A 25,109-nucleotide genomic window follows, 5' to 3' on the forward strand; every position below is an offset into this window, starting at 1 on the left:
TGGCTCAGAGCCCAACCCCAGGCAGGCCCCTGCCTCCGGGTCTGAAGGCCTCAGGTCTGAAGGAAGGCCTGGCCTTCTGGATCAGGCACTCTGCCGAATCAACGGTCTCTGTAGGAAGTGTAGGGCTGGGCCTGAGGGACCAGTTGGGTGCTCTAGCTCCAAGCTGTACCTTCATTCTGTCTCTAGATAATTTACATTTACTGGGTGGCTTCCGCGTAGCAGCAACTGTATTTAATATTTCCCATCACTTTTCTCAACTACCCTGAGGGAGGGTCTGTTACAACCTTTGCTTTTCTCTACCAGGTAGCTAAGTCCGATTGGCTTGTGATAATGTAGGTCTGTGTGGCTCAGAGTACTCTCGCATCATCTTTTCCTTTAGCATTATTTTATAGGTGTATGCATGACGGGGGGAGGGGTGGCGGGGTACACATTTGCTATGGCAGGTATGTGGAGATAAGAGATCATTTACCTTACCCATTTATGTGGGATCTAGGGACTGAACCCAGGTTGTCAGGCTTGTGTCACAAGCACTTTTACCCACTGAGCCATCTCATTGGCCCAGGGCCTTCTAACTTTTTTTTTTTCTTTTTAATTGACCTTTATTTATTTAGAAGATTTATAAATTATGTATAGTGTTCTGCCTGCATGTATGCCTGCAGGCCAGAAGAGGGCGCCAGATCTCATTATAGATGGTTGTGATCTACCATGTGGGTGCTGGTAATTGAACTCAGGACCTGGAAGAACAATCAGCGCTTTTAACCTCTGAGCCAGCTCTCCAGCTCGGGGCTCCTAACTCTTAACCTTTGTGTATATGTTCTTATACAAATTACCTTCATGTTAACAGTCCTTGCTGTTGTACCCTTAGATTGTTTGTCTTTGGTGCATTGACTTGTCTGTGTTTGGTATGGTACTGGGGGTTCAGTCTAGGGCCTTAGTAAGCAAGCAAGATCCTATCTCATGTTTCAAAATAAAACTTTAAAAAAAATACTGTGGTGGAGCATGCCTTTAGTCCCATAGGCAGGTGGAGCTCTGTGAGTTTGAGGCCAACCTGGTTTACATAGTGAATTCCAGGATAGCCAGAGATACACAGAGTCCCAATCTCAAGACAAAAGAAAAGAAAAGTCGGGGGGGGGGTGTTGACAAGATGGCCTAGTGGGTAAATGCTCTTGACATCAAGCCTGGTGACTTGACTTTGGTCCCCGGGACCCTGGTTCCCAGGCCCTCAACCCCACATGTGCTTTAGAAAGGGGGTAAAACTGTGCTTTAGCAATATTGGGGTAACCAGCTATTAAGAAAAAAAAATTAGATTCTCTTAGGCCAAACTCAATTCTGGGTGAATTAGAGACTGAAGTTTTTAAATGCAAGGAATTCAAGTGTACACGTCTATAATTACATCGTAGGAAGGTTTTGTTGTTGTTTCTTTTCTTGAGTCAGTCTGTAACCCTGGTTGGCCTGGAACTTGCTGTGTAGACTGAGGTAGCCCTTGCTTTGTGCTGATATTTACACTTTCTGCTCCCCGGTGCTGAGGTTATAGGTATGTACCACCGTGCCTAGCTTGGGGAAAGTCTTTCTAATCATGCTAGTAAGAGCAGAAACTTTAAGAGAAATTGTGTTTTGACCTCCAATGTTGTGTCTCCAGGAGCTGGAAAGGTGGCTCGGTGATTGAAAGCACTGGCTGCTCTTGCAGAAGGCCTGGGTTTGATTCCCAGCACCCTCATGATAGCTTGGAATTGCTTGCAACTCCAGTTCCAGGGGATTCAGTGCCCTCCACAGGCTGCAGCGGGCACATGGTGAATAGGAACTCATACAAGTACACACACAAACACATGAAAATAAATATACAAAAGAGAGAATATTATGTTGCCAATTCCAGTTGAGCAAAATTAAAAGGGAAATAATCAGGAAAACATTTGAACATGTGACCAAAGAATAATATACAATGAAGCCTTTTTTTTTTTTTTTTTTCTGGAATAAGGGACACAGACTCTTTAAACATCAAAGTCTCGTGTGTGTGTGTGTGTGTGTGTGTGTGTGTGTGTGTGTGTGTGTGTGTATGTGTGTGTGTGTGTACATTCAAGGCTAGCAGAGGGTGCCAGATCCCATTCATCTGGAGTTGCACATGGTTGTAAGCCCCTCAACATGGGCGCTGGGAACTGAACTAGTCCCCTGGAAAAACAGCCAAAGAATCTAACCTGAGCTGTTCTCCAGCCTTGGCAATGAACTCTTAAATAAAGCATGAAGAAGAAGACGCTTGCATTTTAGCAGAGACGAGGAGAGAGGAGGAGTAGTCAGTTGGGAAAACAAAAGCAACAGTTTGTAAACCTGAGGCTGTTTGGCCACACTGAGAGTCAAAATGAAATGCAAGGCCAGTGAATGGGTGGAGACATGTGTCCCCAGATGTGGTAGCCCAAGCTGGATCTCTGCCACACACAGGGTGTGAGGAGAGGACGAACTCCCATACACACTGTGGCACAGAGGTCCACACACAGATGTACATAAAAATAGTTAAACATGCAAAAAAAATGCAAAAGGCTGCAAATAATGGCTCAGTGGTAGTGTGCTTGCCTAGCATTTGTGAAGCCACGTGCCTATCATCCCAGGAGGTGGAGGCAGGAGGCTACAACCTGGTCTCTATGAGACTTGAATGAGTGGTACTTAACCCCTTACCAATATTTGTTCTGGGCCTAATGGCCCAGGCATGTAATTCCAGTCACTTTCGAGGCAGAGGCAGGGTGATCTGATGTTTGAGACAGTATCTTAAAAAATAAAAAGAGATCTAGGAACATAATATGGTGGTTAGTGCTTGCCTGACATGCATGCTATCAAAATAAATAATTGTCAATGTGGCCTCTGCTAACTTGTTCCTGGATCTCTCCTATCCTTCCATTTGGTAAGACCCGTTAAAATCTCTTACAGTCTGTGCACATGTCTTGCTGGGGGTGGGAGTGGGGCATGGGGCTGCCATCTCCTGTTAGGGAAGCCCAAACTGTCCTGCCAGTCAGGAGAGCACTGTACTGTGGATGTTTTCTCTGGCCTTTCCTGGAAGTCAGAGCGTTCCCTTGCCAGCCCAGAGTAGCACTTGTTTTCTTAGAGAACAAAGTACAAAGCTTGGGGGGCTATTTGCAACCTTAGTGGCCTTCAGGGAGACTGGCTCAGTTCCCTGAGGATTGGTGCCATGTTCTGCCATCCCTGGTCTGTGGAACATCTCTAGCCTTTGGGTCTGCTATTTCCCCAGTGTTGGGGCACTTTGCCTGGGACAGGCTGGGCAAGTTCTCAGGATAACCGGGTCCCTGGGTGGTTTCCAGGGTGGCAAGCCATGACTGTTCCCATCCCCTTTCCCAGAAAGGTGCAAAAAGTACAGTCACCTCACTCCCCCAGGCCCTGGGCAGCTGACCAAAACGCCCCACGGGACAGCCTGTCCAGCCCTGGGAACAAAGTCCCCGAGTGTCTGTTTCTGCGCCTCCCTCTCCTGACACTCTGACATCCAGCAGACCCATGACAGAGACCTTGACCACGGGTGAGCCACCTTCTGTGTGTGCAGCTATGACCTTGATTTTTGTCCAGTCCCTCTTCCAGGCAGCCACTCCAGCCCCCTCCCCCAGCAATGCTATGTAGTTGGCTCACTGAGGGGCTTTTGTACGTAATGGGAGAAAAACTCAGAGTTTCCATGAGCTGCTGAGGAATTCCAGGAACAGCCCGTGGGCCTCCTCTTATAGTTCCCCTACCATGGGGGAAATCGAAATGTTATTTTTGGTGAGAGTATCAGATGGCCGCCACTCTGGGCACTTGATTCTCAGAGATTGGAGAAGGGAGTGGGCTACCAATGTTACCCCATCTCCTGTTTTGTTTTGAGACAGGGTCTCACTACATAACTCTGGCTGTCCTGGAACTCACTATGTAGACCAGGCTGGCCTCGAACTCAAGAGATCCACCTGCCTCTGCCTCCCGAGTGCTGGGATTAAAGGTGTGGGCCACTATGCCTGGTTTAACACAGTAGCTTTTAAAGCCCAGGAAAAGATTTGAATTTCATTCTAGTTTTGCTGAGAGAACATTAACTGGGTTAAAGCCAAGAACATTATGTGACCAGTCTGGTGAAGTACCACTTTGATTAAATTTTTAATGTTTGTGTGTATTTGTTACACTGTTAAAAAGAGAACTCTGACAGTAGCTGGGCAGGTGCTGAGTACAAGGCCAGATCAGAGATTTTTCCAGAACCAGCACGTCAACATGTCTTCTCCAATTCCTCCTGCTCCGTTGGCGTTACTATGAAAACTTAGTTGGGCTCTCGGCACCAGAAGTTGTCAGTGCAGTGTTCCAGACTCGGGCTCTCCAGGCTCCCTCGAAGGGGTCTCTTACAGAGGGCACTGTCTGTGGACCCCTCTTGTGAAAAGCTCTCTGTGTGTGCTTGCATGAGCCTGTGTTGTGGAGGCCAGAGGACGGCCTGGGATGTTGTTATCTAGGTGCTGCCCACTCTTTTTTTTTTTTTTTTTTTTTTTTTTAAGTTTGTTTTTTCAAGACAGGGTTTCTCTGTGTAGCAGCTCTGGCTGCCTTGGAACTCCTTTTGCAGACCAGGCTGGTCTTGAACTCATAGAGCCGCCTGCCTCTGCCTTCTGAGTGTTGGGATTAAAGGCATGTACCACTACCACCTGGCTGATTTTATTTTAAGTGTGTGTGTGTGTGCGTGCGTGCGTGCGTGTGTGTGTGTGTGTGCGTGTGTGTGCGCGCGTGTGTGCGCGTGTGCGTGTGTGTGTGCGTGTGTGCGCACTCGTTGTGCACGCATATGAGAGTGTAGATACCGATGGAGACCAGAAGGGGTGCTAGACACCCTGGAGTGATGAGAGTTTTCATCAGTGTGGGTCCTGGGAGAATTCTGGTCCTCTGCAAAGCAGTATACACTCTTAACAACAGCCATTTCTAGCCTTTGACCTTTTTTTTTTTCCTCTTTTCTGTTTTTCTCCTGAAGGGGCTTCTTAAGTAGTCCACCCTGGCTGGTCTCTGAGCCTCAGGATCTACCTGTCCTCACCTCTGTAGCACATGCTCCCACACCTGGGCTCTCTTTTACACTCGTTCTAGGTTTTGAATTCAGGTTCTTATGTTTGCAAGGCAAGCATTTGTCGACTAGGCTGCCTCTCCAGCACCTATAATTGTTTTAGTGTCTATTTCTTTCATCTCTGTGTTTGAAAATTACCTAAACTAGAGCTAGGGTTAGTGTTGGCTGGAAAGAGTAAGCTTTTAAGTCTGGCTAGAATGTTGATCCTTTTTTAATAGGCAAGCAGTTTGTGGGAGGTCGGGGAAGGAGTGGGAATGCTTGCATTGATAGCTACCCTGTAGGGAACTCAGTTTTGTACCGGATTGCCTGGAGATGGCAGTGTGTCAGCAGCTTTGCTTATGTGGCCCCTGTTGATAGCATGTGCTGATCTGCGGCTCTGTGTGAGATGAACCAGAACGTTGCTTGCCTTTGCTCTGGAACCCATCTGTGCCTGAACTTGACAGCTTCTCTGCAGAGCTCTGGTCAGGATTGGCGGGGTGGGGCAGAGGTGGGGGGTGAGGGCATACCGGGGCCTTCATGGTTTCCTTTGCCCTGCTTCAGTACAGGGAACTTCTAGAAGATGCTACTGTGCTGATTCTCTTGTCCCCCGTGACCTTACCCGGTCTTCTGTGGTGAAGTCTTAACTCTCTGCAGTGCCCAGGGAGGGTGAGGGTATGGCAGAGTATAGAAGCATGTTCCTTTGTACACTCTACATGCAAGTACTCAGTGAAGGCCCTGCCAACCTCCTGCATTGTTAAGAAGTAGCCAAGGCAGTTAACCTGAAATGGAAGCCTGTCATTTTAAGGGCTGTGACATTGAGACAAAGAGGAAGGTGAGACTAGGTCTGGCTGGGATGAGGCAGTGCTGGGGAGGATTAGAATGGAGCAGAGACAGAATTTCTGCAGGACCCCCTCACTGCTCACCTTTTGACTAGGTAGGGTGAGCATGCACATGTAGCTTTCTGACACCTTCATCTGGCTTTTGAGTCTAGAGGGGCGAGCACAGGGTGAAGTGGGTGGTGTGTGTGTGTGTGTGTGTGTGTGTGTGTGTGTGTGTGTGTGTGTGTTTTCTGCTTGGAGACAAGAGCCCAGGAAAGAATAATAGCAGAGGAAGGTAGGTGGAAGACAGGAAGACAGGTGGAGAGGACCCTGACTACCAGACAGAGGAGTGCAGGGACTTTTATAAAACGAAGCCGAGGAGAGTCCAAGCGGCTAGAGTGAGGGGCAGTAGGTGGTTGGTTTCTGTTTTGTGCCTGGGATCTTAGGAAGCACGATGCTTTGGTTTGTGGTCACACGATGAGGAAGCAGAGGATGTGGGAAAGCCTTATGCTTAGTCATTGGTGACTCTATGGCTGCCTATGACCTTGGCCAGAGAGTAAGAGACTGGATTAGTGGGAGAAAATTTAGCATCAGTGAATGTCATTTCTGTCTCTCTCTCTGCCTTCTTCCCCAGTGTGGAAACAAGTATTTTTCTTTACTTTCTTCAGTGAGCCTCTTTTTCACGAGTAAAGGGTGTCCAGGTGCTGTGCAGCAAGCAGTGACCAGTCAGAAGGTGGGATGCTGGGTGGAAACGGTCACGTGGTCCTTTTTATTTCATGGAAGTGGAGTGGCCAGCCTCGTGCTTTAGAGTCCAGGAATGTTGCCAGGAGCCCAACCAGGTTTCCAGCTTAGCTGGAGGTGCTGAGAATTGGCCCTTCCAGCAGGTTCTCAGGTGAAGATAGTATACTTAAAACACATTCCCAGCTGGGCATTGGTGGCACACGTCTTTAGTCCCAGCACTCGGAAGGCAGAGGCAGGCCGATCTCTTTGAGTTTAAGGCCAGTCTGGTCTACAGAGCAAGTTCCAGGGCAGGCACCAAAACAATACAGAGAAACCCTGTCTCAAAAACAAACAAACAAACAGAACACCACATTCCTTCAGCTAAAAGATGGGATGTCAGGCTCTCTCAGCTATGGAGACTGGCCAGCCAGAGCCTCTGAGGAAGACTTGGACTTGAACTGGCTTGCAGGACTGGAGGGGTTGGGGCAGGGGTGCTGGGGCAGGTAGTCTTGGCCATTCACCAAGCAGAGCAGCCAAAGGCCCTTGGGGGTATGTTTTACTGCAAAGTACGAGTGCATGCTTCTTAAATTGCCTACCTGCTGCAGCAGGATAGTTCAGCTGACTTGTCTTAGCCTGAATTTTGGGGTGGTCTCTTTTCTAACTCTACTTGAAGAATTCTGAGGTCTGCATAATAGCCTGGGTGGCTGTTGAGTCTGAAGCCAACACAAAGAACTTTTGTCCATTAGACCAAACTGGTTCTGTTTCACCTGGACGTCTGTGAGAGCCCGTTGTTTAATCTCCTGCTCCTCTTCTGTCTGCCTCCTGTCCACTCTCAATGATGCAGCCAGGCAGGTATAGTAAGAACACGTGATTGCCAGCCTAGTAGCTCATGCCCGTGCTCCCAGCTCTGTGGTGGTTGCCAGGAATTCTAGGCTAGCCTAGGCTACGTTGTGAGTTCCCAACCAACCTGAACTATAATGTGAGACTCAAATAAACAAACAAAAAACAAGGAAAAACAGGTGCTAGAGGTATAGCTCAATGGCAGAACACTTGCCTAGCATGGAGACTGAGTTTGATTCCCACCACAACTGAACCAGATGTTTTCTTGAATCCTTCAAGGTCAATGTTGATAGCCTTTAATCCTCTCCCCATGTGACCTATTGTGTATCCAGCCAGCTCTGGATGCTCCATCTTTACCTAGTCCCTAAGTATGGCTACAGCTTCATAAACTGTCCCCCCCCCCACCCCTGCCTTATTTTACTTTCCTTCAGGGGAGCCCTCCTAGCCTGACATCAGGCTCATTTTCTGTTGTTTTCCATCATTTGTTTGTAGTGTGTGTGGGGGGCACACATTAATTTATTCCCTAGATGTCTTTGTTAACCTAATTGGTAGTTTGTTCCTACTGTCTAGTTCTGTCCACAATGTACTTCATTTGGGAAATAAGTGTTGGTTCAGACTACTAAGGGTAGAGAACCAAACATACATATTCTGGGGCTGGAGAGATGCCTCGGTGGTTAACAACACCAACTGTTCTTTCAGAGGACCTGGGTTCTATTCAGAGCACCTACATGGTGGCTCACAGCCAATCTGTAATCCAGTCCCAGAGGATCGGGTGCCCTCTTTTGGCCTTGGCAGGCACTGCATGCTCATGGCACACAGACAAACATTCGGGCAAACACGAAATAAAAATCTTAAAACAAAACAAAACAAAAAAACATAGCTGGGCGGTGGTGGCACATTCCTTTAGTCCCAGCACTTGGGATACAGAGGCAGATGGATCTTTTTTAGTTCGAGGCCAGCCTGGTCTACAAAGTGTGTTCTAGGACCACCGGAGTTGTTACACAGAGAAACCCTGTCTCGAAAACAACAAAACCAATTCATGGCTTGGGAGTGTGGTACAGTTCTAACATGCATGAAGCTCTAGGTTTGAGCCTTAGCACTGCATAAGAAAACAAAACCAGACTCTACTCAGATATCCTGTGCTACTCAAATTCCCGGTGTGACTCAGACTCTGCCAGTTAGATGTGCTCATCACATATGTAACAGTTTTGTGGGAAGAGGCTGGCTCTTCTCTTCCTTAGGATAGACTAGAGGACATCTGTTTCTCTGGAATGGTTCCCTGGCAGGGATGTCTCAATGCCATAGCTACCAGATGCCTGAGTAGCAGCCCCTTGAAGCATAGTTCAGCAACACAATCTCTGAAGTAAGCCCTGGGAGCTCAGCCTGCAGCCGTTTCTTCATCTGCCTGTGTGGAATCTCTCTTGGCTAGGTTTGAGCAGGTAACCTTTGAGGTTCCTGTTATCCTTGGCTTTGCTATCCTATTGAGTTTCTGGTCCAGGACTTACCTTCCCTGTTGTGTGAGGGAAGGTACCTGCTGCCATGTGCATTCCATCGACTCACATTCTTGGTCGTGGGCAGGAAGTGACCATTTCTTGAATAAATGAACTCTCAGGCTAAGGTAGGTTTTGTTGACCTCGCTTTTTTATTTCTTTATTTATTGAGACTATCTCACATCCCAGACTTGCTGCATAGCTGAAGTCGGACTTGAACTCATTATTTTTCTTCTCTTGAGAGCTGGCATGTTCTGGGCTGGAACTGTTTTAAGTTTTGTAATTATAAACTAAATCTTAGTTTATTTAATGTGCGTGAAGTACCCAATGTGATGGTGCCTACCCACAATCCCAGCACTTAGTAAGATGAGGCAGGAGGATTGCCATGAGTTCAAGGCTAGCATGGGCTACATGTTAAATGCCAGACCTGCTAGGGTTAAATAGCAAAACCCATTCTGAAAAATAAAAGACAAAACAAACGTGTTTGTACGTTCATGCTGGTGTGTGTGTGTGTGTGTGTGTGTGTGTGTGTGTGTGTGTGTGTTTATGATAAGAGAATGGTTTAGAGGAAGGAGCAACAGATGGGCCTGACGACTGACTTCACATGACCTGTGGAGACATCTAGGGACATAGAATGTCTGTAGAAGGGGGTGTTGGGCTGTAGGAGCATTGCAGACACTCGTAAGCTGAGGCTAAACTTCTCATCTTTGATCAGAAAGTCTCTTCATCTAGCCTTTTTGTGCCCAGCACCGTGCCAGGCTCATGTTGACAAAGGGATACTAGATGACCTTCTTTGCCTTTAAGGAACAAAAATCTAGCTCAGCAAGCTTGTTGGAAGACCAAGAAATATAGTATCCACATTAGTTGGGGAGCTAAGAGTGGGACATGGCGCCCTGGAAGAGACGGTAATTGAGATGCTTGTGAGAAAAAGCCTTTATGATTTAGTTACTAGGCCTTGCTTTTTATTTGACCCTGAATAACAAGCCGGAAGCCTTTGCTTAAGCAGGTGATAGATTGAGTGAGCACTGCTGTTACTTAGGCCACATGGAGGACACTGTGGTCTGGCAAACTGTAGTGGACAACGGGCCACACTTTTGCAATCGGTGTCTGGGAATTGGTGATGGAAATAGGAGCAACTTTCCCCCGGGCTTTGCCGGGAAGTGGTGGCTGCCTCCCCTGGGCCCCTTTCCTGTCTCCTCCCTGCCTGAAGAAATTTTGGAAGTTCTGGCTTTGTTAGACCCAGGTTTCTGGTTGCCCTGAGCCCTGACGTATGCTTTTCCCTCCCTCGTCCTGGCTCCAGCACTGGGCTTGGCTGTCATTAAACTCATTCCAGGCTCAGCTCAGGGCTAAATACGCCTTCCTGTTCTAGTCCATGCCGGCTGCTCCAGGCCCTGATCACAGATCTCTGGCAGTATAACCCCCTCTCTACTGTGCTGACACACAAGGGAAGATCAGCAGATAATTTGCGTGGTGGTGAGCCCCAGGCTACTGGTTCTGATTTTATTCCCTGCTTCTGGGTTACCATTAGCTTTTTTTTTTCTTCCACCCTTCCCCTTTTAGCAGCCTGAGGTTTCTTGGGGTGGATGAGTGCTGTGTGGAAGTCTCTCACCCTGGGTGGCCTTTGGCGTGCGAGTGGTAGCTTGGGGCTCAGGTCCTGGAACAGGAACTAGGAACTGTACAGTGGCTGGGTGGGAGGGAATGGGATAGCACAGCCATTGAATGCCTGGACTGCGTGAGTGAGGCTATGTTCAAACTATATGGTTCGTAGTCACCTCCTTCCTTGGGTGTGTCTGGCCTCTGGACCATGCTCATTCAGTGAATGGATAGGGGACTGAGACAGGATATTTACTTCTTTTTCACTTCTGTTTCACAGGATCTCCCTTTGTTGCCTACGCTGCCCTTGAAGTAATCCTCCTACTTCAGTTTGCTGACCGCTGGGATTACAGGTGTGTACCTCCTCAGTCCCTTTCCCCTTCCTTTGTTTGTGGTACTGGGAGGGGTGGAGGTCAATCCTAGGGCATTTTAGCCTTGGGGGGGTGTCTGTTTGGGGGAAGTGGAGGTGAGACAGGATTTCTGTGGCCCAAGCTAGCCTCCATATAGGATGTGATCAAGGCTGGCCCTAAACTCCTGACCTTCCTGCCTCTGCCTCCCAAATGCTTGGAATTATAGGCATGTACACTTTACCCTCGTCTTAGGACATCTTTGGACTTATGACATCTGTAACTCAAGCAGTGCTTGGGCTTAAGGTCCTCTGTCCAGGTCACCTGAGTATCTGGGATGGAAGAGCTGCACCACCATAGTTTTTCTTGAGGTTCTCTCAACGCCAGAAACAGTGTTTACTTGACTGTAGTGCTACAAGCCTGCTGCTTGGCCTGAAGTTGTAGCCTGTCGGTGGGCAGAGCATTTGCCTGGCATGTGTGAGGCCCTCAGCTCCATAAAGGGAAATGGAAAAAATGAATAATTGCTAGCTTTCTAATTTTGGATACTGAGACTTACACAGGTGGCTGTATCATTGTTAGTGTGGCCATAAATATGAAGACACTACAGTGAAGTGTTTGTAGGACACTTGTAATCAGAGGTGTCAGCCAATGTTTCTGTAGGGCTCTTTGTTTTACTTCCTACTTGGAAAGTTTGGGCTGGGATGTAGCTCAGTTGGCAGAGTGCTTGCTTACTGTGCTCAGAGCCCTAGGTTTGATGCCCGGCACTGTGTAAATCCACGTGGCTCTGAGGATTGCAGCACTCAGGAAGTGAGGCAAGAGCATCAGGAGTTCAAGGCCAGCCTCAACTACATATCAAATTGAGGGCGGCCCAGGCTACCTGAGACCCTGGTGATGCCCCCGCCTTTTCTTGCATTGCTGCATTCCCACATCCCTTCCTGGGGTCGATCAATAGGCTGAAACAGAACAAAGTGAAACCGAATAGATTCCAGGCCTCAGAAAAATCCATCTTCTTGCTGGGCCGTGGTGGTTCAGGCTTCTAGCCCCAGTACTTGGGAGGCACAGGTAAGCTGATCTCTGCAAGTTCTAGGTCAGCCAGGGCTATGTGGAGGAACCCCGTCTCCAGCAAACAAGCAAAAAAGTATATACATCGTCAGTATTCCAAATTTTACTCCAGGCATAATCATACACAAATGGATATTGAAAAATAACTCACATGGAAAACTTTGTATCTCTTTGACTGCAATAAAAGAAAAAGAAACTGCAGTAAACTAAAGGGAATTACTACATTTTAAAGAACTATGTTTCTTGCAACTCTCTCAGTAGAGTTAATTGCTTGTGAGTCATCTGTAATTTCTTGTTTTCATTTTAGACAGTACCTATTGACTCTTGCTCTATTTCAAAGGAGGACACTGTCTTACACTGTCCCCATCCCCTTTCCTCCACACCCTGATGATGCCAATTACATTATTGGATTTTTTTAAGGATTTCTTCTGCTCCTGGTTTCTTCTTTATTTATAAGCACTCCTGTTTTTTTTTTTAATTAATTTTATTATTTTTGTGTGTATGTGTGCCACAGCTCATTTGTGGAGGTCAGAAGGCAGCTTTTTCTATCTGTTTTGATGCAGGGACTCCTGGGTCTGCATATTGGGTGCTCCAGGTGAGCTGCCCGTGAGCTGCTGGGCGGTTCTGTTATCTCAGCCTCCCTCTTGTGTGAGTGATGGAGTTACAGGTGGGCCCCGCTACAACCAAGCTTCTTTCAAAACATTTTTTAGAAGATTTATTCTTATTTTATGTGTATGAGTGTTCTGCCTGTATGTATGTGTACTGTGTGGTGCCTGTAGAGGCTCAAGGATGACACAGGTCCCAGGAGCTGGAGTTATAGATGATTGTGAGCCGCCATGTGGGTGCTGGGAATAAAACTCAGGTCTTCTGTAAGAGTAACAGGTGCCCTTAACTAAAGCTGCCTATCGAGCCCCAACAACCTACTTTTTTACATATGTTCTGGGGGTTGACCTCAGGTCATCATACCAGTCTTGTGGGGCCAGTACTTTTGCTGGCTTGCTTATTCCCTGAACTCTGTATTTCTTCTTTGTATCTCCCCCAACATTCTCTCTGTGTGTGTATCTGTGTGTCTCTATGTGTCTGTAGGGTGGGGGCAAGGAAAGGTCTTCCATGCTTGGGAGCTTCTGCTTGTTAGTGTAATGAGATCCTGGCAAGGGATAATACTTTAGAAAACAAAAAAGTTTTTTTTTTTTTTAAAGTTCTAGGAATTGAACCTAGAACCTCACACTTGTTAGGCAAGCAATTTACTTCCAAATTCTGTTCCCACCTTTTTTTTTTTTTTTTTTTTTAATTTCTAAGTAGGTTGACTAAATCAGTCTTGAATATACTTTGTAGGCTTTGGACCAACTTTGTGGCCTATGGGCTGTGTTGAGTTCACAGTCCTTCCTCCTCAGTCTTCTAAGTAGTTGAGATTACAAACCTGAGCTTCAAGGATCAACAAGAAACAATGTTTTGTTTCCTCCAGAAAGGGTTTTATGTAGCCCAGACTGGCCTCAAACTCACTTTGTAGCTAAGGCTAGCCTTGAACTTCTGATCTTCCTGCATCTGTTCCTCAGTGCTGGGATTAGATATGTGCATGTGCACGTCTGAGCTTTTCTATCAGAGTAGTTTGGGCATTCCTGTTTATCTTCTGATGTTGAATGTTGCTGTAGGGAAGATGAAAATAGTCTGAATTAACTCCCATGTGTAGAAACATTTGACTCAGGCAAGATGGTATACGTCTATACACCTACTCTTGGGGGGCAAGGAAGGACCATGAATTCTGAGTCTGCCTGGGCTACCCTCCCTGCCACTGCCCCTCCTTATTTAAAGGCTTATGTGTATGTGTGTTTGCCTGTGTGAATTTATGTGCATTATGTATGTGCAAAAGAGCCTGTGGAGATTAGGGAAAGGAACTGGAGTTCCAGATGATTGTGAGCTGTCGTATGGATGCTGGGAATCTAACTCCTGTCCTCTGCAAGAGCATTGAGTGCTCTTAACCCCTGAGCAACTGTTCCAGCCCCCAAAGCCTTTTTGTTTGTTTTTAAAGCCTATGAATCCTGGAAAAAGTCTTGTCTTGTCCCTTAGTCTCTATCTGAATGAGATGGTGTCTCTGTCTTTAACATTTTTGGATTGCAGTGGGTTATTTCAGTCTTCAGGCGTGGCTTCCCTTCTTTTTAGGGAAGTTTTGGGTTGTACATCTTTGCCACAGCTTACTTTCATGGCGTTTTTTCCATCCATTTACAATGGTTTTCTCAAGCTTCCTTTGTTGGTATTTTTGGTCTGAGTTACTGGCAGAATTTGGTTTTCTAACAGCTATAATCTATTAGTGCCTCAGGGGGGTACTATTTGGTTCCTCTTTTCCTGCCCTTCCTTTTGTTGTATGCTATTAATTCCATTCTGCATGTGTGTGTCATGTATATTTGTGCACATGTCTGTGTGTGTGCATGTAGGAATGTCTATTGGAGCCCAGAGGTCATGATTGGGCATCTTCCTTAATTGTTCTCTTTGTTATTCTTTGAGGCAGGGTTTTCCCCTGAATCTGGAGCTTACCTAGCCGGCCAGCCCTGGGATCCTCAGACTCAGCGCTGAGATTATAAGCACCCACCTCCATAGCTGACTATTACATGAGTGCTGGAGCCTGAGTTTTCTGCCCAGGTCCTGCTTTATGATTTGTTTCTTTTCTATTTTAAAGATAGAGTTTAACTATTGAGACCGGGCTGGGCCAGACTAATGGCTCTCCTGCCTCAGTCTCCTTCACAACTACTGCTGCCTGGTGGGCTCACTGTTCTGGCAATGGGCAGAACGGTCTTCCTTGAACCCTGTGATGCTAGGATGGTGTTTGCCTGATGTTCTGTTGTCCCTCAAGTAGAAAAATGGCTGTCTTCCCACCAGGTGTGGTTGATTTGTTTCCCACTTCCCACAGGCATACAGAGGGGGTTCAGATCTGCTCTGAGTCTGGAGAATGGAAGGGAGGCAGGGGAGGTGGGTCTGTCCTCTGCTTCCAGATTTTTGTGACTGTTCCCTGTAGTGCAGACATGGTTTAGTCTACGGTTTTGGAGTGCCTCTCTTCTCTATTGGAAGGAGACGGAGTCTTCCTGGAACTGGCAAATATCCCCAGGTCAGTGTGTGTGTTAGAGCCTTTCCTTCTACCAGAGAGAGGCAGCTATCCTTGTCCCAGTTTCTCCCTGTGTCCCTCTAGGAGCTTTCCCCATAGTTCTCAACTGGAGAGGACAAAGCATTGGCGGCAGTTTGTTTCTTGCCGGGTTTGGAGACCTTAGTGAGAAATGGCCTAGTTTCATTCATCATTTGGATTGTCACAATTGGGGGGCTGCAGTAGACCATCTGTGTGCTTTCTAGTCATGGTCAAGGCAATTGGGAGGTGAATTTAGTGAATGCTTGGGACTGTAGTAATGGTGGTTAGGTGGTCACTCTGGCAGCCATCTTAGAACCAACCAGTTTTGGCTAGCCCACCTGAAATGGAACTTCTGGCCCTTCAGGCATCCCATCCTCAAAGATAAACAAGATTAGATGAGGTTGAAATTCAGCCTGGTCACCTAGGAAGTGCTCCATGTGACAAGGGAGGGGAAGGGTCATAAGTACACACCTCCGTGGCCTCAGAAACACTCATGCCTTGGCCAAGTTTGCATTGGAGCCTGTGTGAGGTGAGTGTATCTGTGTTTTATGTCCATGCTTCAGGAATTCTGGGTACAGAGTAGTGGATCTCTTGGCCAGCTGGTGGGAAGGGAGGCTTAGCCACTCCAAGTTCCTTCAAGTTTCTACTGTCTCCTCCTCAGTGGTTAGCTTCTTGGCTGAACATCGTGTCAAATTACCAACTAGTTACCTTAAAGAAAAATTAAGTGCTTTCTTTCTCTTGGTTAAGTCTAGAAAAACAGAGCCCAGTAAGTACTGCAGTAGTGGGCCAACAGAGTAGATGGAACTGTCCTTTGTTGGTACTTCTGGACCCATCTAGGGAGTGACAGTCAGCAGGATTCCAGTTTAGGAGCCTGAGGATGGCAGGGGGACACCACAGTGCTCCAGGATTCTAGGATGAGTGTCTTGTCCACTTCCTTTTATATATTTTGTTTCCCTGAGACTGAGCTCTGGTGCTTGGAGACAGCCCGGAGGCTTTAGGATAACTTACTTTAACCCTGAGCCCTGTGGTCAGAGGGGGAAAAAACTCCAGAAGCTCTTTAGTGGGCAGGGCCTGGGCTGAGTGACCACAGGCTTCCTAGCACCTCAGGCTCAGCTCCCTGGGAGGGCTGCAACGGCTCCCATTAAGGCCAAATATGTGGCTGAGACCACAGAGGGAGGGCCTCTGGTAAGAGCTTTGTGGGTTTTCTGCCTCTTTACTTCCTCCAAGGTATCTGGATTTTGTTATTTACTTGCTTTGTGTGTGTGTGTGTGTGTGTGTGTTCGAGCACGCTGGTGCTCTCGTACACTTGGAGCCCTATGTAGCTGGCCTGGAACTCAATTTATGTAGATCCAGTAGCAATCCTCCTGCCTCTGCCTCCCAAGTGATCATCAGATTGTAAATGTGAGCCATCATGCCTGGCTAATTTCAAAGAATCTTTTTTGTTTGTTTGTTTGTTTTGTTTTCCCTTTCCCGTAAGACAGGGTTTCTGTATGTAACAGCCACCCTGTTGTCCAGGGTGACCTCAGACTCACAGAGATCTGCCTGCCTCTGTGCTGGGGTTAAAGGCAAAGAGACATATGCTACCCGGCCTCAAAGAGTCTTCTATAAACATTTTCCCCCTATTAATAACTTAGAGTTAAGAAGGGGGGCATGACAGGCACCCAAATCTCTGCTGGAGCAGAAAGCAAGTGCCCTCCATGCTTACTAAAAGGCCAGGGCCACTAGAGTGTGTAGTGCTCTCCAGCTGTTCCTAGAACTCTAGACAAGGACTCTAAGTGCCCCAGTCGTGTTTAGGCTCCCTTGCTGAGATGAGCTTAAGACCTGGCCAGGTGACAGAACTCTGCTCACGGGGTCTGCCCACCTGCAAGGACTGGCCTGCACTTCAGAGCCCTGACACTGTCCTGCCTGCAAAGCCCAAAGCAGTGTTTTCTAGAGAAGGGAGCAGCCATCCGGCAGGGGGGTGGGGGTGGGATTCCTGGAGAAACCCAGGCTTGTATGGCACAGTCAGAAGGGGCCAGTTCTCTAGCGTGGCTGACTGTCCTCAAAGCCATGGGAGGGACCAAAGGGCCACTCAGCCACCAGAAAACCGATCCATCACAAATGCTAACCCAGGTGGAAATGCCAAGGTAAAAATCACCCCATGGCACCCACATTTGAAGGGCCTTTTTTCCTTTTTAGTTGTGTTTTGAAGTAGGAATAGTGCTGTATTTTAGGAGTCTACCGCAGGAGCTTTGTAAGACAGTCTGGCATGGACAGCACCCCCTCCCAGATTTTCAGGACATCCCCAGCATGGATCTAGCTAGGGTCCCCACTTGACAGAAACTGGCAGATATTTGTGCAGAGGCCTGCAGAGTTAATTCTGTTGTTCTCCATGGCATCCCAGGCACGAGTTCTCTGTCTTCATGTAGAGCCCACACTAGATGCCAGGATGTTGTTCAGACCTGACTTCAATTCATGAAAAATTCAGTTCCTGACTGCTGCCTCCGGATCTCGTTTGCTAGGTTCCAGATCCCAGCTCCCTTATCTGTTAAGCAGGGATAACTTTCCTAGCTTCTTTGAAAGGGAACAGTGAGTGACTGTCAGAGCCATAGCAACACCTGCCCTTGGAAAAGGCTCTCCTTAACTAGATCTGCTTAGACCTCCGCCCCTCACACCCAGCCCTCTGGCTGACAGTGAAGAATCTAGACAGCTCACAGCTAGCTGCCTGGATAGCCAACTTCTCCTCCCCCCTCCCCCCATTTTTCTTTTTTTTCTGACAGGGTGTCTTGTAGCCCAGGCTGGCCTTGAACTTACTAGGTAGCTAAGGCTGGTCCTAAGTCCCGATCCTCCTGCTTTGGTCTCCCAAATCCTGGGAGTAGCATATTGCTACTGTGCCAGACAAACTACTTCTTTTGAACAGTGGGTTTTAGTCTAGTTCTTGCCTAAAATCCATTCCACAAAGCATAGATTAGCATGATTCTTGGTGGTGAATCCAGAGTGCAGAGTTACAAAATAACCATTTTACAGGCTGCCATTTTGCCCTTGTCTGGTCCTTCCAGTTGTGTGGCTGAAAGTATATCCCACTGGGAAACAACCCTTAAAATTATTTATTTGTTTGTCTAGGTACTTGCTTATTTCAGACAGGGTCTTACTGTGTAGCCCTGGCTGACCTGGAACTTACAATGTAGAACAGCCTGGCTTGCTTCTGCCTCCCGAGTGAAGAATGTCTTTGGCCTCGGCTTTTTGTGCCCTGTGTGGGATCTAAAGCCAGAGTACCCTCGGGTGTGTTGTGGCTTATGTGACTGACAGGGTGCAGGAGTTGTGAGCCTTAGTTGAATGTAAAGGCAGTTACATTCAACTCGTGATAGTTTCGTTAACAGCTTCATGTTTGAACTGAAAGTTGGGAAAGCAATCTTTGAGTAATTATAGCCAGGTTTTTGTTGTTTAGCTGATTAGTCTTATTTTTTCTTCTCTGTCTCTGCCCCCCCCCATCCCAACCCAACACACCCAGCCTCTATTTTCTTTTTCAGTGTTGTGGGATCACATCCAGGGCCTGGTACATGTGAGGCCCATACTCTATGGCTGAGCTATAGTCCCTAGTCTTTTTTCAAGGGTTGTCTTCCTTCCTCCCTTCCTTCCTTCCTTCCTTCTTCCCTCCCTCCCTTCCTCCCTCCTTCCCTCCCTACCTGCCTCTCTCCCTCCCTTCCTTGTCCGTTTTCCTTTTGTCTCAGTATGTAATACAGGCTAGTCTGAACTGGTAGAGACAGATTTTGAGTATCTCAGTTCAGGTAGTTAGTGGCTAGGGCTGTGCCATCACTTTGGTCCTTAAATTGTGACTGTCATCCAGTGAGGTGTAAGGTAGCTACCACCATTACAGATGAGAAAATGGAGGTAGCTGATGCTGAGAGACTTGCCCAGTGCCTTTCCTCGTCAGTGACGGTGTGGAAATGAAAGCAGAAGCTATGGTAAGCTGCCCCGGATCAGTCTGTGATGTTTCTGGTTTAAGTAGCTTACCCACGATCACACTGTCTGTAAACAGCAGGGGCAGGGTTCAGGAAGGCCTGTTTCTTAGCCATGGAGACACTGTTCCTCTGGATAGAGGTGGAGCAGTAGGTGGGGAAGCATCTGGTGCTGTGTCCCCCTCCCTGGGGAGGTGACCATCACAGTGATGGGATTCTATTGGGCTGGTGCCTCCTCATGTTTGCTGACGTCACTAATGAAGTTATAACTGTACTGAGGGAAGTAAATGACTAACAGGACAATTATAAACAGCTCTCGTTTGTCTTTGACCCTCTCAGTTGGTTTGTTCTGTTTTAACTGTATGAAATCATTCTGCTTTAAAACTTGATATTCTAGCCAGGGAATGGTGGCGCACATCTTTAGCCCCAGCTCTCAGGAGGGAGGCAGAGGCAGGCAGATCTCTGAGTTTTAGGTGTTCTTTATTTTAATTATATGTGTTTGCATGCATGTATGTTAAGTACACTGAGTATAAGCCCGTGGGAACCAGAAGAGGTCACCGGAGAGCCTGGAACTGGAGTTACAGATGCTCAAGCTGCCCTGTGGGCGCTGAGGACTGAGCCCTGATCCCCTGCAAGATCAGCAGGTGCTCGTAAATGCCAAGCCATCCATCTGCCCCTAGCTGTTTATTTTTATTGTTATTATTACTATTATTATTACATTGATAGAGTAAATTCTGGAAGTGTGGATACAGTCTTGAAATATTTAAATTCTGGAAATAATTTAGTCCCTGGAAAATGAGGTCTTTGTGTTGTGTTTTGCAATTCTGGGCATAGAAACAGGGCTGGGTTTTTTTTTTTTTTTTTTTTTTTTTTTTTTTTGTACTTTAGGGAAACATTTACTACGCTGTCTTAATAAAGTTTCACTGGTAGCTCAGACTAGTGATTTGCCTGCGTTGGCCTCCTGAGAGCTGGGGCTGTAAGTACACACTGCCACCCCCAGCTTGAGCTTTTAAATATGTTCTCAATGTTATATGGAGATTATAAGCATTTCTTCTATTTTCTTTTTTCTAGGTTTTTTTGTTTGTTTGTTTGTTTTGTTTTGTTTCTTTGAGACATGGTTTCTCTGTGTAGCCCTGGCTGTCCTGGAACTCACTTTGTTAATCAGGCTGGCTTCGGACTCATAGAGATCCACCTGCCTCTGCCTCTGGGGTGTTGGGATTAAAGATATGTGCCACCACCACCGGCTGTTTTTCTCCTTTTCAAAAACTTTTATTAGGGGCTGGAGGGATAGCTCAGTGGTTAAGAGCACTGACTTCTCTTGTAGAGGACCCAGCACCCACAACTGTCCATAACTCCAGTCCCAGGGGGTAGGATACCCTCCTTTGGTCTCCGGGGACACCTAGGTATGCACATAATACACAGACATAGATGCAGCCAGAACACCCAAACACATAAAATAAAGTTTTATTAGCACAGTATTTTCATTGTGACATTTGTATATATGAATATAATGCATTCTGATCTTACTCACTCTGCATTACCCTCTCGTCTCATTCCCACTGAATCCCTGTATCCGTTCAGTGTGTGTATGTGTTGTGTGTGTGTTAGTTTTGACTCACTGAGTTTTAGTGGGGATTCTTATAGGAGCAGACACCTGAAGAAAGAAAGCTTTCCGCCCCTTCACTCTTTTGGGGGAACAGGTTCCTACTTAGCCCAAGCTCACTGTGTAACTGAAACTGGCCTTGAACTCCTGATCCTCCTACTTCATTCTAAGTGTTGAGAGGCATGTGCCTCAATGCCCAGCATGTCCCTTGTCATTTTACCCCTTCAAAAGAAGGATTTCTCCAAAGTCAGATAGAGCTCGTAGAGAGGGAGACTAAGTCACACTTGGATGTTCATCCTACTCGGAGTCTTTGGCACGGGATGCTGAGTTGGTGCTCTAGTGTTGCGGGGAGATAGAGACCTTGCCCTCACCTGACTTTGTATTCTTCTAGGTGTCCTTGGTCACCATGAAGCCCCTGCACCCAGCCCTCCCTAGCTGCCTCCTGTTGGTGCTGTTTGGTATCTGGAGAATTACCGCCCAGACTCATGCCTCATCGACTGCCATGCTGCCCCTCAGCGCCACCTCTTTCCTGAAAGATCTCATGAATCGCTATGGGGAGAATGACAGCCTTACTCTGCCACAGCTGAAGGCCCTGCTCAACAAACTGGATGTGGGAGTAGGCCGGGATAACGTTACCCAGCCCGAGGAAGGACACAGGAACCTCTCCACGGTAAGGCTGCCCTCGGTCAGGTAGGCCTTGGAGGCAGTCGGCTCCCACCTTTGTTGCGCTCCACACATTCTGCATGTCCAGTGAGGCCTCCGGACTACCTACATGTTGGTTTGCAGCTGTGCCTAGGTCACTAGCTGCAAGCCATGGCTCCCAGGACAGCATATCCGGTAGGGTTTGCTGTTTACACACCATGCCAGGCGCAAGTCACAATCCCTTCAGGTGCAAGGGGAATTGTTTTTCTGGGGAGCGGCTTCACGAGGGTTCCTGGGATGGGGTTGATGCTCTAGTCTCAGGCTTTTACTGGTCTCGCCTCTAGTCTCAGCTAAAACCCGGGGCTTTTAGCTCTTGGTTCCTTGGTCTTCCGCATTATCACAGCTACTCAGAGAACCTGGGCCTATTTGTGGCAGCCCGATAGGTCAGCCAGCAGAGCATTGTGGGAAGTGGAGAAAGAGGATTCAGGGAGCTCACTAGTTAAGAGCACTGGCTGTTCTTGCAGAGGCCCCCATATCCATGGTTGAGTTGAGCTCAGCTAGCTGGAATGAAAGCAAAGTACCACATTTTGTGGGCTGCGCTGTAATTATGGGGTTTGTCTATGAGATGGAAATGAAGGTACCAGAATAGTTGAGGGTTTGTGCATAGGACATAGCCACACCTAGAGGGATGGATAGGCTGAGGCGTGAAAGAAGTGAACAGGATGTATGTAGCATGCATGCCAGCTGCTCAAGTGTGACAAGTTTCAGCATTACCGGGGAGGCCTAGTGTGCCATATGGGCAGTGGGAGAGAGGCTGACCAGTGATCAGGGGATTTACACACGGGCTTTAGGGTCTATAGCAGTGTTCTGGGGTTAACAGAGTGCAGCCCTTAAATTTTATAGGTCTAAAAAACCTATATTGTTGGCACTCCCAGAGGACTAACTCTCGGGGGGTAGACCCTGGTAAAACCACACTCACAGAAAGGACTGTGGCTTATGTGAATGAACAACAATTAGAAAAATGGCAGTGTGGGCTGGGGAGGTGTTTCAGTGGTAAGAGCCCTTGCTTTGAAAGCTTGAGGACCCAAGTTTGAATGCCCAGAACCCAAGTGAAAGGCTAGGTAGCCATGCTTCTCTGTAGTCCCAGCGCTGTGTTTCACCAGCTGCCAGCCTAGCTCCCGGTTCAATGAGAGACACGGTCTTAAGGGAATAAGGTAGGGAGACTAGTAGAACAAGACACCCAGTGTCCCCTCCTGGCCTTGTGAATATGTGTGTACAACATGTTCATGCATGCCCGCACAGAGAGGGGGGGTGGGGAGGGCTCTCAAATTCAATTTCCCCAAGGTCACAACGGGTGCCTGTGTCTGCTAACCAGCACACACCCATACTCCAGTAGAAGTTTCTAGAGTCTGCATTTTAGCAGACTAGTTCCCTGGGCTGTTGTGACGTGCAGCCAAATTTGATACCAGCTTTGCAAAAAAGAATTCTGTTTTCCCAAAACCACATCCTGGTCTCATGATTGGAATCTTGTCCTCCACTGCCCCCCACCCCTAGTAGGGTCGGACATGGACCTTCCAGGTGCATACTAGATAGACACGCTATGCCTGAGTTACATCCCCCAGAACTCTTTTTACTGTATTCTCTCTTCACTTGGAGCCAGGGCCTTGCTGAGCCTCTCAGGCTGGCTTTGAATTCGCACTGTGGCCCAAACATGCTTTGAAGCTGCAGTCTTCCTGCCTCAGCCATCCAAGTAGCTGAGGTTAGGGTCCCAAACCTCTTCCTGCAACCATTTACACGTGTGTGTACTAAGCATTCGCTAGGATGGTGGCTGACCTTTTCAAGTGTGGGGATTTCCTTTCTCTCGTCCCTGGAGATGAGTCTCCAGAGTCACCGCAATTTGGCTGTGTCCGTTTCCTCTTTATTTCTCAAAGGGTTGAGTGTGTTGCCACTTAGCGGGGCAGGGCACGACTTTTAGAGTCTTAACAGCCCTTCCACCCCTCCTCTGGTTTCAGTGCTTTAGCTCTGGAGCCCTCTTTGGTGCCCACAATTTCAGTGAGCGATCTCAGATCGGGGTGAGTGAGTTTCGGGAGTTCTGCCCCACCATCCTCCAGCAGTTGGATTCCCGGGCTTGCAGCTCAGAAAACCAGAAGAATGAGGAAAATGAGCAGACAGAGGAGGGGAAGCCTAGCGCCATCGAAGGTAAGTAAGGAGCCGAGGGGGGGGATGGAGTGATGGCAGATGTGATGATTGACATGTGCACCAGACCCTGGGTGGGCTGGCTGGTGAACACAGGGCATTGGGCTGTGGCCAGCATGTGAATATGTTTTTTATTCTTTGTTTTCATTAAACTGTAAGAGTGCCAACCTTTATGACCTCCCTTGGCTACTTCATTATCCCCACCTCCTAGTAGCAGCCCTCTAGTTAGAGTGGATTCACCCCGCCTGAGTCCTTGAGTGCCTTTCTGAAATTCTGTATGGCCAGCGAGGGGCTACCAGACCTAGCGTGTTACCATCATAAGTACATGTACTGTCTAAGCTGTGGTATCCACTCCACTATGTTGAGCCCACAGTCTCTTCCTCTAAAAGGTAAGCTGCTCTGGCAGCAACCTTGACATCGTTTTTTCTGAGGCTTCCCTAGCAGGAGATGGGAGTCACCAAACATTCCTGAGGGGCTGCTGGATCGCTCTCAGCAGCACAAGTGCCCGCCCTCAGTAATGGAGGCTCTCATCTGTTTTTATTCCTCCACAGTGTGGGGCTTTGGGTTCCTCAGTGTCTCACTGATTAACCTGGCCTCTCTCCTGGGAGCCCTGGTCCTGCCATGCACGGAGAAAGCGTTTTTCAGCCGTGTGCTCACTTACTTCATCGCCCTGTCCATTGGAACGCTGCTCTCTAACGCACTCTTCCAGCTCATCCCAGAGGTGCAGTAGAACAGGCGCGCGTTCACTTCTCCCGGCTGCCCCGGCCGAGTCTTCCTCCAGCTGACATTCTCCCTCTCTGCTCTAAGGCTCCCAATAACTGCCACCCCAAAAGTGAATTTACTCTTCGTATCAGGGAGTCCAGTAACTTCTCTCATGCCTCTGTGCACTCGGGTTGGCCTCTGGTCCCTTCAGGTGACATCAGATGCAAGGTTCTTAGCATATGAGCCCCCTCTTGGGGATCCCCTTTTGGCTGCATTGCAGAACCCCATTTATGGGATTCCAAAGGAAAGTTGCAGTTTGTGGGTGCGGTGTGCAAGGCAGGCCCCATTATCGAAAGGAACTCCTGGGGGTGCTCACACATGGACATCAGTTGACCGTCAGTGAGGAATGAGGCAGGCAGGCAGGCAGGAAGGCAGGCAGGAAGGCAGGTAGGTAGGTTACAATGGCTCTGTCTAGAACTGGCCTCAAAAACATGAGTCTGGTTTTTAATTAAGGCAGCTGTTGCAGCTCGTGCTTGCAGAAGCAGCACTTGGAAATTTGATGCAGGGGGATCACAGCTTTGGGGCAACTTAGCAAATACGTTGTTCTCACCAAAACAAACCAAACAAATGCAGTACATGAAAGAGAAGCTCAGTTGTTGGTACCTTGCATCTTGATCTCTCCCTGACAGGTCTGACTTCCTGGTACCTCATCCTACTGTTTGGAAGTGTTCAGTAATTTTGTTTTTTAATTGTCATCAGTAAGGAGCTACAAAAATAAGACCCAAGTTGACAGTCTGCCCACCTTTTCAACCCAGTCACGTGCTACTGTTGGAGAAATAGTATGTCTCTACCTGGCTGACCCCTTTGGTAATGGGAAAGCTTCATAAAAGCTCATGTATATCACTGGCTTCAAAACCCCCCTCAGCCAAGAGACTGACCTAGGCAAGCCTCCATAGGAGCTGCCAAGCCCCACCCATTTCCTCCTTTATCGTGAGGGAAGAACGGGGTTAAGTC

The 25,109-nt window shown here is 47.8% G+C and overlaps 2 protein-coding genes across 3 annotated transcripts in view; one reads left to right on the forward strand and one right to left on the reverse strand.

The window, feature by feature from the left end:
- Positions 1-25,109, reverse strand: part of Reep4 (receptor accessory protein 4) — an 816,909-nt gene that overhangs the window by 180,413 nt on the left and 611,387 nt on the right. The gene's annotated exons all lie outside the window — the stretch shown is intronic.
- Positions 1-25,109, forward strand: part of Slc39a14 (solute carrier family 39 member 14) — a 43,914-nt gene that overhangs the window by 10,594 nt on the left and 8,211 nt on the right. The window contains exons 2-5 of one of the 2 annotated variants that reach the window (XM_051195429.1): positions 10,771-10,843; positions 20,947-21,225; positions 23,210-23,396; positions 23,945-24,114. In XM_051195429.1, coding sequence (XP_051051386.1) covers positions 20,962-21,225; positions 23,210-23,396; positions 23,945-24,114 — 621 coding nt within the window. In that variant the 5' untranslated portion in view covers positions 10,771-10,843; positions 20,947-20,961. The remainder of the gene's footprint in view (positions 1-10,770; positions 10,844-20,946; positions 21,226-23,209; positions 23,397-23,944; positions 24,115-25,109) is intronic. The other variant, XM_051195430.1, reaches the window with a different exon arrangement.

This window comes from Phodopus roborovskii, unplaced genomic scaffold (genome assembly GCF_943737965.1).
Source record: "Phodopus roborovskii unplaced genomic scaffold, PHOROB, whole genome shotgun sequence".
Lineage (NCBI taxonomy): Eukaryota > Metazoa > Chordata > Mammalia > Rodentia > Cricetidae > Phodopus > Phodopus roborovskii.